At 45.9% G+C, this 15,606-nt stretch overlaps 1 protein-coding gene across 2 annotated transcripts in view; it reads left to right on the top strand.

Annotated features, from left to right (window-relative positions):
- Nucleotides 1-15,606, top strand: part of FBXW8 (F-box and WD repeat domain containing 8) — a 529,940-nt gene that overhangs the window by 252,563 nt on the left and 261,771 nt on the right. For both annotated transcript variants that reach the window (XR_013602517.1, XM_078667126.1), the window contains exon 5: nt 7,911-8,068. Coding sequence is in view for 1 of the 2 variants with exons in the window: in XM_078667126.1 (XP_078523252.1) it covers nt 7,911-8,068 (158 nt within the window). In the remaining variant the exon portion in view is untranslated. The remainder of the gene's footprint in view (nt 1-7,910; nt 8,069-15,606) is intronic.

Here is a 15,606-nt window from a genome sequence, read left to right as displayed (position 1 = left end):
CTGAGATCTGGGCTGCTGGCGGTCATAGAGAGCTTTGTGCCTTATTAAGAAAGTGTCCAGAAAGAGCTTTGACTGGATCAGGATCCACAAGTGTACAGCTGACTAGGCAAAGCCTTCTCTGTGCAAATCAGGATTGCCACTAAATGATATTTATTAACGGAAAATAAGTCAGTGGTGGCAGGTTGTATTATAATATTTGTGAGAGAGGGATCAGCTATCTAAAAAGATTGTTGATCATGGTCCATGACTTGTCCAGGAACTTTGCTCTTTTGAAGATCAAGGACTTTAGATAAGAAATTTGAGTCTGCCTTTATCAGGCAGAGAAGTGCAATAGAATTTTTTTTTCTTTTGGAAAGATGAATATGTTTCCTTTTTTCCAACAAAGAAGGGATGGAGATTGCTTGTCCACTATGGAACTTTGGAATAGTTATTAAGAAATTTGAGGCACTTTGCCAATAAACACACTTTAGTCAAAGTTCTCTGGTTTCCCAATGCTTGTCTTATATGGGTGACTCAGGATTGCTGACTGGCACACAACTGCGCAGTGGTGTATCTAGGTACCCAGTTCAGTACGTCTAGCCTCATGGACAGGAGGTGTTTTTCACACAGCTGGCAGGGAGTGTCCTGTTCATGCAGGGCGTTCTTCGGACCGTGGGTGTCCGATGCAGAGTACTTGTATTCCAGGAAATACACAGACTACAAGCATGCTTCTACAGAATTCCTATATGTCTCTCTTTGGCGGTTCTGCATGGAGGCACCGATTTGCCTCCAAATCCTGGGGGTTTTAATCAAGAAATTCCTAGGTATTTTTTACTTGCCCGGTTAGAGCCAGTTCAGCTTAGTAGCTCTATGACACCTCCCAACTATAGATGGCTGCAATTACTTCCTGTGACGTTTCCTCACATCTTTCGCCCTCTTCTTATGTAAGCTGTTCTGGGATACGATTTAGTGCATCAAACATTCCTCAATGTTGGTTGCTCGCTCTGGATCCAGCTGGGGCTCTTGTTCCTGCTAAGACTGCTGTTGCTATTTCTTGTCTTTGTTTGCCTGAATGTTCAAGGGTTTTTTCTGCTCTTAGTTTTTCCTCCCGATACTGGAGTTTTCTCCAGCTTGCAGTTTTGTCTCTCCCTTACTTCAATGTTAATTTTTCATTCTAGAGCAAGGAACGAATGAGAAGACCTTCAGGCTATTTTAAGGAACCAAGATAAGAAATTCTGCGCATTCTTTCAAGATAATTTTTAGATCTTCATGTTCCCTGATCTCTGCAGTGAGTAGTTCACATTCCGTTAGACATTTGGGAGTTCATTTAAGTCAATACAAGCCAATACCCAATCTTCTCTGATATCTACTTCTCATGTACATAATGTATTGCAAAATTGAAGAAATATCCAATATATTTCATGGGGTTTTTATGTGAGGGCAGCCAAGGCATGCTGGCTATTTTTAATTCCTCATTGATTTTCTTTCTTTTTTTGATGGCATTCTAAGATGCCTGCCTCTCTCTTACCCAATTTTGTTTATGTCTCTACTTTGTATTCAGACTGATAAGCTAGCTTTGCAAATTATTTTGCCCTTCAATTGCGTCTGTATCCCATTGATTATTTGAGCATAGCTTGTAAGCGAACATGAGCAGTCTGCTCTCTATGGGCTCCTCACTAAAGTACTTTTCTTTCTTTGTGTATCCCTTCAGTATACACGGTTTGTTGAGAAGTCCATGAAACATTATTTCCGTATCCTTTGTGGCTGTAGATAAACATGCTCTGCCTTCCAGTGTTAAGCTTGGACATTACAGCTTGTTTTTCTTCGAGGAAGCTGTGAGGCACAGGATGCTGTGACTCCTCCCTTTAGTCCACAGTTAGGACAGACACAGACTCCACCGGGTTGTTTCTTTCCACTATTGGGTTTGGACATGTTTAGTAATGGCTCCTAGTTTGACGTGATCCTCTCAGGCTTTTCAAGACTAGCAGCTCCCATTTTCCTTGGAACACAATCACTGTACAGCCGACTGCTATTCGATGGCTCTCTTGATGGAACACCGCTCTAGTCCCACCAACTGAGATCAATTTGATGCCCTGGTGACGTGGGCTCCAGTCTTTGACTCGGTTGAGTCTCCTTTGTTCCCTGTGGAACTCACCTCTGAGAATGCAGACAGGAAAGTGGTGATGGAACTCACACCCTTACAATGTTGTCCCAGGTTCAATGCAAAGTACCCATCAGAAGACCATCATGGCGTTTGCAACCTCCTTCTCTCCCCGATCACAACACCTCCTCTTAGTTCTGTCTTGTCTATGCAAGTGGACACTGAGCTACTGTTGAGAAAAGTGTTGGGCACACTCAAAAATGCAACAGCAGTCATCCTCTGAAACGCCCGAAATTCTTTGGTGAGTAGGTCCCACTAGGAATTTAGGAAGAAGGCGGGGGTCCCTCCGAGATCCCAGCAGCCCAGTCAATACTCAGCCTAGAAACTTTGTCCTTGAGCATCTCAGAGGAAGACCAGGAGGGAGCATCTTCTACATTGACATCTACAGGGCCCCATACTGAGAAGACACAACAATGTTTGGGTATAACTCCATTGCAAAGCCACAGAATGAAACACTGCCCACGTAATTGCCCCCAAGCCGAAGCAGAGAACCACTCACCTAGTGGAGATGATCATCAGCCCCGAGGCAGGTAGAATGAGGACCGCAGCCTCTGGTCCACTGCTGCCCTAAGGCTCCGGTCATCACTGAGGAAAGGCTTCGGAGCCGAGCAAGCTCATAGTGAAGAATGGAAAACCTTGTCATTAATCAACCAGGTCTCGTCTGAAGGTAGAGGGTGCTTGTATTTTACCTCAGTGTTCTGTTTTATCTTTGATACAGGTTTTATATACATATGAGTGTGATGACTATGAACCAAGAACCCCAGTTTGTCCTGATGAAATTGCTGAAATAAGAGCAATGAAACATGTCGGCACTTTGAACTTTTATGGTATATGAGTAACCATTTTTAAATTTGGAAAGGCTTGCAGCACCAGAATAAAGAAAGAGAGCCAGCAACCGTGACCATTTTAATTTTAACCATTTTGGGTTACACTTTTTACACTTATTATATTTTTTTGGGGTGAGTGGTGCACCTTTACATCTTTGTATGCACCCTGGTATTAGATTTATTTCTTTATCACTATTATGACTACCTACATAATTTATTGTTGTCACTTGGTTATTTTCACACACTGCACACAGAGAGAGTGACCGATGATGAGAAGTGGGTACACTGGATATTATTAAACCAGGAACCCCCTCGGGTGTTACGTCCGTGAGGCACTCTCTCTATCCTCACACAATTTTTTCTGGTGGGTGCAGGGAACCTGTATCTTTTGTTCATAACTACATCTCTGACCTACGAGATCAGTGCTAGTTAAAACGTCAAGATGTTCTAGATGGTGTATCAGAACATCCGTTTTGGTCTATAAAGGTTGGATGTTTTGAATTCGGTAAGGCGCTTTTTTGTTTACAGTGGCTTAAGTGGGGGGCGGCCTTACCTTGTATCCCCCTTTACTCCTATTGATTAATTTTTCTCATCTGAAGGTCACCAAACTTCTTCCTTCAGAGTCTAAATCAATGCAGATAGCGTCTCGGAAACAGAGTTCTATGCTGGTGCCGAGTGCCCCATCGATGCGCAGATCAGAGACATGGCAGAGGAACTTGACACAAGGCAGAACTGGCTCTTTGTTCACCCAGAGACTAGCAAGATTTCCGCTAATCCATCACCAGGGAAGTCCCCAACAAATAAGCCTCCAATTCCATAGATGCTGACTTTCAAGGAGGAGCTCGCCTTTGATGCACTGCAACACCTGGTACCTAAGGGGCGCAAGGACAAGGCTTCCACCACCACCATCATGCCCATCCTCACCCCCACTTCTCCCTTGCCACCTCCACCAGAGGCTCCGAATAGGGTCAGTCCATTCCTATTCTGACCCTGGCTGCCGGTATGGGAAGAGACCTTCTTATGACCAGTCTTTTGGGGCAACAAACTATAATGTTGATTGCACTGATGATTCAGATCTACAGCCACACCCGGCAAACCATCTCTGCTGGATGATACTACCTCATATCATTCCATCATGCAGCAAGCAGCTCATTATACACATACAAGACCTACAGGACAAGGACAACTGTTTTAGTGAAAATCCTCTGTAAGACAGAGCGTGCTGTCCAATTCATGCCTATACCTCAAAGGGATGCTCAGGTCAGTCTCTGACAACTTCAAAGATACTGTCAGGGCTAAGGGGCTCACGCCATGGGTCTAGAAGAATTTTATGGCTTCTCCTAATTACCCTATTTGTATACACAACTAGGCCCCTCAGGGTTTCCTGGTGGTACATACAGAAAGGAAGCAGTGTTCAGCTCAAGCCTCTGCAGTACTTGCAAACTGGTTGCGGTTGGTGCAACCACCCAGTGGCGTATTGCCAACTGTGTAACTGTCAATGTACAACATGTTAACTCAGAGGAGATGTAGTCAATGGTGTGCACCTCCATGAGACATTCAGGAAGGGGGGAGAAGCTAGTTGCAGAGGGAAAGATTATTTCCAACGCAAACATGCACTGCACTCTCAACGCTGTGGATATTGCTTCCTACAGTGTTAACACCAGTATGCTGCTCTGCAGCTGTGCATTGCTTTGCATCTAAGGGTTCAAATCAGAGGACCAACAATACCTCCTGAATAGTACATTCGATGGAGAACATCTCTTTGGACCCTAATTGAATATGTTGTTGGAAAAATTAAGACAGACACTGAGATCACAACGTCGTTGGGTGCCTTGCAGTCTGCCACACTGTGGATCACCTTTCATAGTCAGTATTCCAGGACCAGTGACAAGCCAATAACTTTGGACAGCCACATGCCTACAAGCACCAGCAACAGGCCTTTGACGGGTCTTAGACAAACAGAGGATACTCAAAGAGCAGTTGTATAGGCAACAGCGACAAGGGCAGGAGCAGAGGCTGCTCCGCCAAAGGAGCTTCGCTTCCAAGCACTGACACGTCCACATTCTCCTCTGATCACACCACACATGTCCAGAGGAGACTAAAGCAGTTCTACCCTCGCTGGCAGGAAATTACTTCAGATCAGTGGGTGCTGGCATTAGTTCAGCAGGGCTACTGTTTAGAATTCCATAGCACCCCCATCATACCACCAGCCCAATATTTCCTAAGCTGTTCCACCACCAGGGCAAAGGTATTTACTCACTGCATTGTCCCATTCTAAAGAAGGACGGCTCCTTCCAGCCCATCTGGGACCTGAGATCACTCAATCTGCAAATCCTGTTGGAGAACTGACCACCTTGCAGGCCATTATCCCTCTGCTCCGCCAAGGGTACTTCATGACGGTGTTAGATCTCAAGGACACCTACTTCCACTTCCCCATTCTTCCTGCCCATCGCCAGTATCTTTGGCTTGTGGGAAGTGGACAGCTCTACCGATTTGTAGTGCTACTCTTTGGGGTCACCATAGCTCCAAGGGTTTCTGCCAAGTGCCTGGAGTTGGTGGCCTCTCACCTGTGCAGAGTGGGCATCCACATCTTCCCATAACTTGATGACTAGCTGATTAAGAGCTGTAGCAGTCAACAGTTTCTAGCATACACACAAACAACCTTCACTCCGCTCCGCAACCTATGCTTCACAGTAAATTTAAGAAAGTCCCACTTCAAACCCCAACAGATTCAACCCTTCCTCGGCTACAGGAAAAGTATATCCCAACCAGGATTGAGTGATCCAACAGCTATTGCCTTTTTTTTTTAGTTCACTCGCCCACTAACTGTAAGAACTGTAAGGAAGTTCTTGGGTATGATGGCATCCTGAATACCTATTGAGCTGCATGCCAGATTGCACATGCACCTGCTCCAACAGTGCCATACGAGACAATGTTTGTGAGCAGAGGGTAAGTGGCAAGATCTAAACATGAGAAAGGCCCGGTCTCTGATCTCTCTGCAGCGGTGGAACAGTAACAACCTGCAGGTGACCATTACCACCAATACATCACTTATTGGGTTGGATGTACTTCACAGCAACATGACAGTGCAAGTTACTTGACCCCCTCACCACTAGGGTTAGTACATCAACTACCTAGAACTGATAGCCATACGCTTAGTCCTCAAAGCTTTCTAGAAACTAGTTTATAGCAATGTGCACCTTATAGAGACTCACAACATAACAGCTATTATACATACAGCTAACATACAAAAGTGGGGGTACCCACTTCCCCCAGCTGTCTGCACTAGCACAAAAGATCTAGCAATGGGCAATATGCAATAAGATGCATCTTCTAGTAAAAACATATCATGGTGAACAACGGTTTTGCAGATCTGTTAAGCCGAATGCATTAACAAGTCAACAGGTGGGAAGTCACCTGCCAGTGCTCCAACAATACTTTTAATGGAACCCCAGTCTTAGAACTACTTGCCACCCCATAAAACAAAAATTGCCAAGCTTTACCTCCAGTTACCAACAACCACAGTCCGTGAACAATGCACAGGATGAATTGGTTTGCTGTAGTTTGTCCACCCTATTTAAATATGAAAATGAGGCACGTGTCTGTGACCTACTTCTCACTGGCACCAACATGTTCCAGATAGCCCTGGTGTGATGATCGATATTCGTCATTCGCTACTCTCAGACTATTTGACGATATTACTTACATTCAAACTACTGAACCTTATGTGTTGTAAGGTTCAGTAGTTTGAATGTAAGTAATATCGTCAAATAGTCTGAGAGGTGGATCAGATTAATAGTAATCATTTTTAAGGCTGGCTTCACAGTGCAGATGTGTGTAAGATCTGTAATGAGGTTCGTTAAAATGTACTCAGAGTGGGATTTGGCTTCACCCATAGGGGTATAACTCTCTCACCTTGCACTATTGACTATTTGGTGAATCTTCTTGCCTTCCAGAAAGTGCTTCCATTGGAACGTATGAGCGACTACTTTACATTCTAAACTTACATTGAATCATTACACATTCAGGCACTGTATTAAGGGGAAAAGTATTTTTTGATGTGTTTTTGTTTTTACTGCGGCGTACATTTTGTAAAGTTTTAGGAATTGTGCACATATCACATATACACACGTGTGCTTACACACATGAATAATGGCATAAAATCCTGCTGGTTAAAAGAAAACGAGTTGGCAAAGCAAACAGGTCTGACTGTAAAGTTGTAACCTAACCACATGAAACACCCAAAGCAAACATGCAGCTGCATGCATTAGCACATAATAGCCAGCCTTTGCCAATGCTTGTTTAATCTTGTCATGAATGGAAGACGGATTTGGAAATTATCATACCTGCTGCAGCTCCCAATTACATCCTCTTTTCTGGCTGAACTTGCTTTGACGTAATCTCTGCAGAATAGCAGAGTGATAACCAGCTTTAAGGTAGGCACTTCATTACTACTCTTATGTAGAATAGTAACGCCCCTGTGCACATGCCTTCCAAAAGCGTAAATTGTACATATGCTTTGCACATAGCCTAGAGCTGATTTAATGTTGTACGATCTTGAAAGGACCAAGGACATGCAAGTTTAATCCACAGACAGGATGGGGCCTAATGGCCTGCGTTAGCGATTTTGGAGCTGGGGAACAGGTTTTTATGTCCCGGCCTCGGCTCAACTGCGTGTGATTTTTGGAAAATCACTGTCTCCCCGTGCCTAAAAGAAAAGTGTAACTTAATCTGGTGCTTATGTAAAGTATTTAATGTCCTTAGGTTAAAATTGTGCTGCATAAGACTGTAAAAACATACAGACACCCTGTTGTTCAAGGCTTGATTTTCTGAAAGTTGTTGCTCTGTTGCTTTAAAAAGGATTTGCATTTTTATGTTTGGCCACTTTCTGATTTGCTTTATCCCCCTTTCCCTTTGGAGTGAATGATGTGCTTGTCTTCCAGATACACATCGGGAGACGTGCGGCTGTGGGACACGCGCACCTGGGACTACACGGCCCCGATCCTGGAACCAACCCGGGATACCGCGGAGCCTGGACAGCAGCCACATGTCTCCTTTGTCAGAATAAACAGCTCTCTGGCTGCGGCCGCTTACGAGGACGGTAAGCCACTGCTACTCTTCCTGCGCTCAAAACAAGAGGCTTTTCAACGACCAGGCAGCTGGGGCCGCCTTTCCCGTGTGTGCGATCCTGCTTATGCGCAGGCACAGGAAAAGGGTTGCTACTGGTCACAATAACAAAGACAAACATTTACAGAGGCGCTCTGGCAGAGACCCACAGGCACACCCTCAGGAACATACATACTCAGAGGCAGGCAGAAGGACTGAAGCAGATGCATGCAGACAGACCCACAGCCATAACGACGGACAAATACACAGGGACATGCAAAGAGACCCTCAGATTGAATAGTAGACTTCCAGGCAGACTTGCTGAACACCCTTTACCCTCCCACCAAAAGTTGACCCATTGCTCATTCTCCGGGCACAAGTCCTAAAAAAATGAAGTGGGGGACTAACCTAGTTAAGCAGTATGCAAGTGACCTCACGGCGCGCGACCTCACAGCACGCGACATCACAGCACACATGACATCACGGCGCATGGCATCACGGCGCATGACATCACGGCGCATGACATCACAGCATCACGGCGCACATCATCACACATGGCATCACAGGAATTGACATAGACATTGACATAGGGTTTCCAGCTGACCTGGGAACCCTTTGATTTTCCTAACGAGTTATGGGCCCCACTCACATTGCAGGCCACTCATTAGATCTACTGTTTTTTAACTCAGAACTTTTAGAATGTAAAGCTCCAACCCCCCTCACTTGGACGGATCATTTCCTAATTCCTTTCTATATCCAGTTGCCCCCTCCTCCTTTCTCCACGAGCAATAGTAGACTAACGTCACATGTCTACAGACCGTGGCATCGACTCACCCCCAGTGGCCTTTAAGGAAGCTTTTTCCTGTGATTTGCCGCAAAACACTCCTCAGGCCTCCAATCTATTGGAGTCCTTTAACGCCGCCCTTTTCAAAGCCTTGGACACCACGGTCCCTTATAAATACAACTGCTCCTCTAAACTTCGTCCCTGGGCCCACTGGTTCTCTGCTGAGCGAAAACAAGAAAAATCCAGGTGTAAGAACCTAGATAGACGCTGGCGCCGAAACAAATTGCCTCAAGATAAAGATCTCTATAAACAAGCTCTGTCTCGCTACAATCATAATATTAAACTTGCAAGGCGTGATTCTGTCATTGAGCAAATCGAACAGGCTGGTAATCCCCTTAAAGTTCTTTTCAATATAGCGATAGAAGTTTTGTTCGCTCTGTTTATTTATTTATTATTTTTTTCCGGGAAAATACGCAAATCAGAAGTAGTTATGTGATTGCAGGGGACATTTGTAAATGGACTATTATGATGGGGGATATCAAAGGTCCATAGAAAATTGCACTAGCAATGAGGCCAAGGTTCAATTGTAAAACTACCCCCCAACCAGAACAGATGGCGAGCCATAGCTTACCGCCGGTCAGCAGATGTTTGTAAGATGATTTCTCTATATTGATTCTCATATAAATACTACCAATAAAAAGATTTTTTTTTAAAGTTCTTTTTATTCTTGTTCAGGATTTTATCACCTCACAGGTTTGTGCCCAGGTCGGCCCTGTATCCCAGGAATTTTGTGATTCACTGGACAATTTTTGCAAGGAGAAAACTTCTCTTATCTACGCAAAACCCGACCTCCCTTCTTGGCCTGGAGTAGAGGCTGTTAGTTCCAACCCCAGCATATGGAGCCTCATTATACTTTGGATAGCTTCACTCCCTTAAACTCTGGAGACAATCTGTAGCTCCCTGAGGACAGTCAAATCTGGTTCCCCTCAGGACATCTGCCCACCTAAAATAATGGGCCAATTGGCCAACTATCTCGTGCCAACTGTCCTATTGATCTTTAACTGTTCGGTGACCTCCAGCTCCATTCCATCCGAGTGGAAGTTGGCCTATGTTCTTCCTATCCTAAAGAAACCCTCCTTGGACCATCAATCTCTTGCCAATTATCGGCCCCTATCCTTGTTACCTCTTCTGGGTAAATTGCTTGAAAACCTAATTAACAATCAACTAGTTACCTACCTTGAAACCAGCCACATTCTAGTGTCCTCCCAATCTGGCTTTTGACCTGGCCATAGTACGGAAACGGCGCTTCTGGCAGTTACCGACTCCTTGCACCGGGGGCTGGATGCGGGTAACTCGGTAATGTTGTGCTGCTAGATCTCTCAGCAGCCTTCGACACAGTCTCTCATAAGAGGCTTTTGGATAGGCTGTGGGAGATCGGCATTTAGGGCCTCTCATTAAAATGGCTCCAGCACTTCTTGGAAGAGAGACATCAAACTTTCATCTTGGGCCCTTACTCCTCCTGTAAGAAAATCCTGGACAAGGGTGCCCTGTAGAGTACCTGCCTGAGCCCAACCTTGTTTAATATCTATATGACTCCCCTTGCGGGGATTGCCAAGTGTTTCGGCTTTGAAATTATTTCATATGCGGACAACACCCAGCTGATGTTTACTTTTGACTAGGAACCGCTGGCAGCAAAAAATAATTTCTCCTTGGGCATGCAAGCCATTTCTGAGTGGATGAACAGAAACTATCTCCAAATAAACACTGATTAAAAAAGGAGATTATGCTGTTTGGGAAAGCAGCCTCCATTTGGACAAGCGATTGGTGGCCTCACCAACTGGGCGTCCTCCATGCCTAAACAAGCCGTAAAAATCTGGGCATGAAATTTGACCAATCCCTCTCAATGAAAGAGAACATTCTGACCACCACGGTATTATAAAATGCGCCTTTTGCGCAGAATTGTTCCCCTACCTACCAGCCTCCGCCCATAAGACTTGGTAATAAGTAGACTGGACTATGGCAACGCCCTTCTGGCGGACGTTAACGAGACCCTTGTAGCTAAACTTCAGGTAGTCCAAAACACTGCGACCAGGCTGGTTCTCAATCGGCCATCTAGCACGTCTTCAGCACGGTTGCTGAGAGAACTGCACTGGCTCCCAGTGAAAAAAAGGTTCAGTTTTATGATCTGCTGCCTCACCTATAACGCCCTTTACGGGAAAGGCCCGTTGTATGTCCAACAAAAAATCTAAGTTTATACCCCAGGACGCTGCCTGAGATCCTGTGATAAAGCTTTATTATGCATTCCTCGCTTCCATCTGGCGTGTAGTGGGGGGAAGACTTTTCTGTATCTTGCTCCCCACTGCTGGAACAATCTGCTACTCTATGTCCGCACTTGCACAAACTAATGCAAATTTAGGAAACTTCTCAAAGCCTACCTATTCTAACTCTTTCCCCTCTGTTCTGATCATTGGTGCGCACAGCGCGGAGATGCCCCTGGGTGAGTTGAGTGCTATAATAAACATTTTTAACATAACTTAACATAAAAAGTGGCATCACAAGCCACGACTTTACAGGAAGTGGCATCACAAGAAGTGACATCAGATCTAAAGCCCTCACATATATGTTTAGCAGGTCTATTGTGTACTTTTGAGCGCATTGCGAGGAGAATAGCACAGTGAGCTATGGAAGATATGTGACTTCTACACCTTGCAATACCCCAGTTTTATGTAACACATCCTTTGCATTCATTTGCAAACGTATATAATTTATTGTACATGTAATATGCACGTGTTAATGTAAAACGCTCTGACATCTTGCATTGGAATGAGTAGGGATATACATGAAAGAAATAGTGGTACTTAAATTATTTCAACGCCCCCTCAGGGGAAGCATCCCACCCGCCCTCCGGAGTGATCCCGGGATCCTGGTCCAAAAACTCTAAAAACGGGACAAATTGAATTATTCCCCTGAGCTCTGCCCAGCTTTTCCGCACGTTCTTTATCCCTTACGCAGGATCGTCCGTATTCGACCGCCTCCCAGCCATCGAATGGTTTCCAAAATCACACCACTCCGCGGCTCCAGACTGTTAGGAACCACCTCCTGGACTCTTCCTTCCCCCTCCCCACCAAGTGCTACCAGAGCATTTATTTGACTCGTGTAACCATCGTCCTGATGATGACCTCAAGTTACAAAGGTCGAAACGCCGTTTACCCTACAACCCCAATTGCGGCAACCGAAGGGTCATTCACGAATAATGATTGTAAATACGTTTGTTTGACCCCAATTGTTATAATTTTTTCGCCGCCTCACGTTGCTTTTTATCACGTCACTGCGCCGTTTATTCACCACAACAGTTCCAGTGCACATCTGGTTGCTATGGTTAATGCAACTTAATTGTATATTGTGTTTCTATATGCAAATAACAGCCTTTCCACTCTCTCTTGGTCTCCCTTGTTTCTTTCCTGTGCTATGTGATTGTTACACCAATTGAACAGTCCCCTGTTTTTCCTCAGCGGAAGTAAGCCCAATGTAAATGCAATTTGCTTTGTGTAAATACTGGAAAAGACCAACACATCTGACATTCTTACAGTGTATGCATATCTCCAAAGCAGGGACTGAACAAAGTGAAAACAAAGTGAAAAGATGCCTTTCTTAAGTATGTTTGAAGTGCTAACCGTTGTTTCTCCTCCGCTTCATCTGCATCTAGGTGTGAGACTCCTGACTGCTCCCAGCCAACAGACTCACAAAAGGAGGCCTGATGACCACTCAAATTCGGCCTTTGTGATGGGCCCAGAAGGAGTCTTAAATAAGAAAGCTCCGTCCCCGCCTGCACGTTGTTGCTTGTTGCAGATGGAAAGCAGACAACATGCAGGCACTGCTGAAAGTGTCCCGGTGTTTGGAAATTACACCGGGGCGAGCTCAGCACATTATTCAATGGGGCCCAAATTCTTGGCAGGGTGGACGGCGTTCACCCTGTGAAAAAAAGTGGGTGAACACTGTCCACCCGCATGTACCCTCGACTTGTGCCCTGCTCATTCGGCTACCTGTCTTTGCCACCTCTATTCCCTTACTTGCTTCTGGTCTTTCTTACATGGCTCTTTTAAGCCTGCTCGAGTACATTACCTCCTCGTTCCTCTCGCCGCGATGAATCACACATTTAGGCCCCTGCGCCTCCATTCACAACCCCTTCCAACATATAAAACACCCTCCCCCTCCTCACTACCTGTTGCTTTTTTGTGAGCCTCATTTGGCATGATTATACCTGTGCCGGTGCAGTGTGGGGGCCGAAGTTATTTCTCCCTGTCGCAAGGCTTCAGGTAAATGGTTTATGATCCCAGGGGCCCACAAGGTGTTCAGCGGTGTAGCAGACTCTCCAACGGAGGAGATTCATCTATGTGACCCGGCCTGAGTTCTGCAGTGCTCTCCTCTGGCCAGAGTAGGCATGGCTTCCATGTTAAAGCTGATGTACCCAGCCGGTGGTCTGCTGTGCCTGCTCTCTGGCTGGTGTGTTGTGTGTATTAGGATGCTGTAGCATCCATTTGTTAAAAGTGCATTGATTCCCATTGTTTCTTGACAATCTAGGTATAATTGCAATCACAGAATTTTACTAACAGCATCTGTCCTTTGTTTCTCGGTCTGCTGGGCTTACTGTGAAGTTCTGAGGGCATTTTTTTAAATGTAGACAGGTTTCCCTGTTGCCCCAGCTAGGGCACCAGCAGCTTCTGCAGCCACATCCTGCTGGTAGTCCCTGTCCTCCCCTGAATCAGGACAGTGTAATCTATGCCTCTATGCTGTACTTTTTGCCCTAGTGAATCACCAAGTTACCACAAGAAACACCTCACCTAAAATAGTTCCAAAAGAATTACCATTGGGTGGAAAATCCCTCAAGAAATAGTTAAACCTGTAAAAACGGCCCTATCGTGCCCGGCCAATCACCAACAGGGGTGCATCCCTATGCCTGTTCCAAGGAATCGGCAAAGAGGGAAGCACTACTATAAGGGATCCAGGCCTTGGTGGAGAAGAGAACTGTCATTTCGGTCCCTCTAGACGAGGTCGGTCAAGGCTGTACTCGATCTTTTCCTGGTTTGGAAGGTGTCCAGGGCGTTCTGCCTGGTGCTGGATCTCAAAACACTCAACAAATGGGTGGCATAGATTCCAATCAAGATGCTGTGTCTCCAGTCGATCATTCCCCTTATGTCTCGAGGGGACTTAATGGCTACAAGCGTTCTCCTGGATGCTTACAAGCATGTTCCTGTTCATCCATGTCATCAGAGGTTTCTGAGGTTCGCTGTGAGGACTCAATTCCAGATCCTGCCATTTGGTCTGAATTCGCTCCCTGAATCTTCATCAAATTCTTGGCTCCCGTGGATGGCAGTTCTTCATCTCCAGTGGATTTCAGTATTCCCAAACCTGGACAAATGTTTGGTGAAGGGAGCCTTGCTTCCCCTGACTTGTTTACATGGACAGTGGGTTTCTGGACCGTCTGTCGTCCCATGGGTTCTTGGTGAATGCGAGGAAGTTGCAGCTGGTTCCAACACCATTTTCATTGGGGCCCAGTTCCAGATGGATATAGGCATTGCCGCATATACGACGATGTTAAAAATCTATTCCCATCTGCTGAATTTGTTATCAGAGCCTGTCCAGTCCATTCCCCTTTGGGTGTGGGTACAGAGAGTCCTGGCGGCCACTGTGTTCTTGGTTCAATGGGCTAGTTGGCACCTTAATATCCCGATGAGGTTCATTCTGAGGCACGGGTGCCCAATGTGCAGGATTTGTTCTATCTGCTCCCTGTGACTACTGTAATACAGGAGGCACTGAAATGGTGGCTTCTTTCGTTCAACATCCTGAAGGGGATTGTAAGGGACCTCCGTTTCTAGTGATAATCATGACGGACACCAGCGAGAGCGGCCTGGTTGGGAACCCTCACAGTCCAGAGTCTGTGGCAAGCGTGCCAGAGTTGTAGGTCATCCAGCTGGAGGGAGTTGGAGGCTATACGCCGGGCTGTCCTTCATTTCTCCCTTCATATGAAGAACTGGGCTGTCATCGTCCAGACAGACAACACCAGGGCCAAGTCCTATGCCTATCTGTGTGTGTGTGGGGGGGGGGGGACGAGGTCCCTGTCGTTGGCAATTGCAGATCAGGTAATCATGTGGATTTGGGCGAATGTGGGTTCTTTGAGGGCCATCTTCATCCAGAGGAATCTGAATTGTCAATACTATTAGGGAGATTCCGTCCTCTCAGAACTTTTGTCCTTCTCCCCAGGTGTTTGCCAAAGTTTGTCTGCTGTTGGGTCGCTCTCGCCTGTTTGCAAGCCTTGGCAATGCACTTCTTCCATGTTTTTTTCCAGTGGAAGCGAGGGCGTAATGTTTGCTTTTCCTCTGTTTTCTTTGATCCAGAGGTTTCTGGTTCAAGTTCGGAGGGAGGGGGCTCGGGTTGTCGTGATGGCTCCAGCATGGGCCCGCTCTAACTTGCTTATTCTGTTGATGGACATAAAGGTGGGTCCGGAGTAGCGGTTTCCGTTGGTTCTGTCTTCACTTAGGTTTCTGAGTCTCCAGGTGTCCTCGTTGGTGAAGTTCGGTTGATGGCTGGGTGGCTGAGCAGGGAGGCTTGATGTTGCAGGACCTTTCTGCTTCTGTCTCCTCTTCTCTGCAAGTGTCTAGGCAATTGTCGACCAGGTCTTCTTATGCTCGACATTGGAAGACGTTTCAGGCTTGGTGTGATTGGAGACAGGTGGCTCCACTTTCTGTTTC

The sequence above is a fragment of the Lissotriton helveticus genome, chromosome 11 (genome assembly GCF_964261635.1).
Source record: "Lissotriton helveticus chromosome 11, aLisHel1.1, whole genome shotgun sequence".
In the NCBI taxonomy this organism is placed as follows: domain Eukaryota; kingdom Metazoa; phylum Chordata; class Amphibia; order Caudata; family Salamandridae; genus Lissotriton; species Lissotriton helveticus.
The sequence above is the reverse complement of the archived record's forward strand: the minus strand, read 5'-3'. Positions and strand labels throughout refer to the sequence as shown.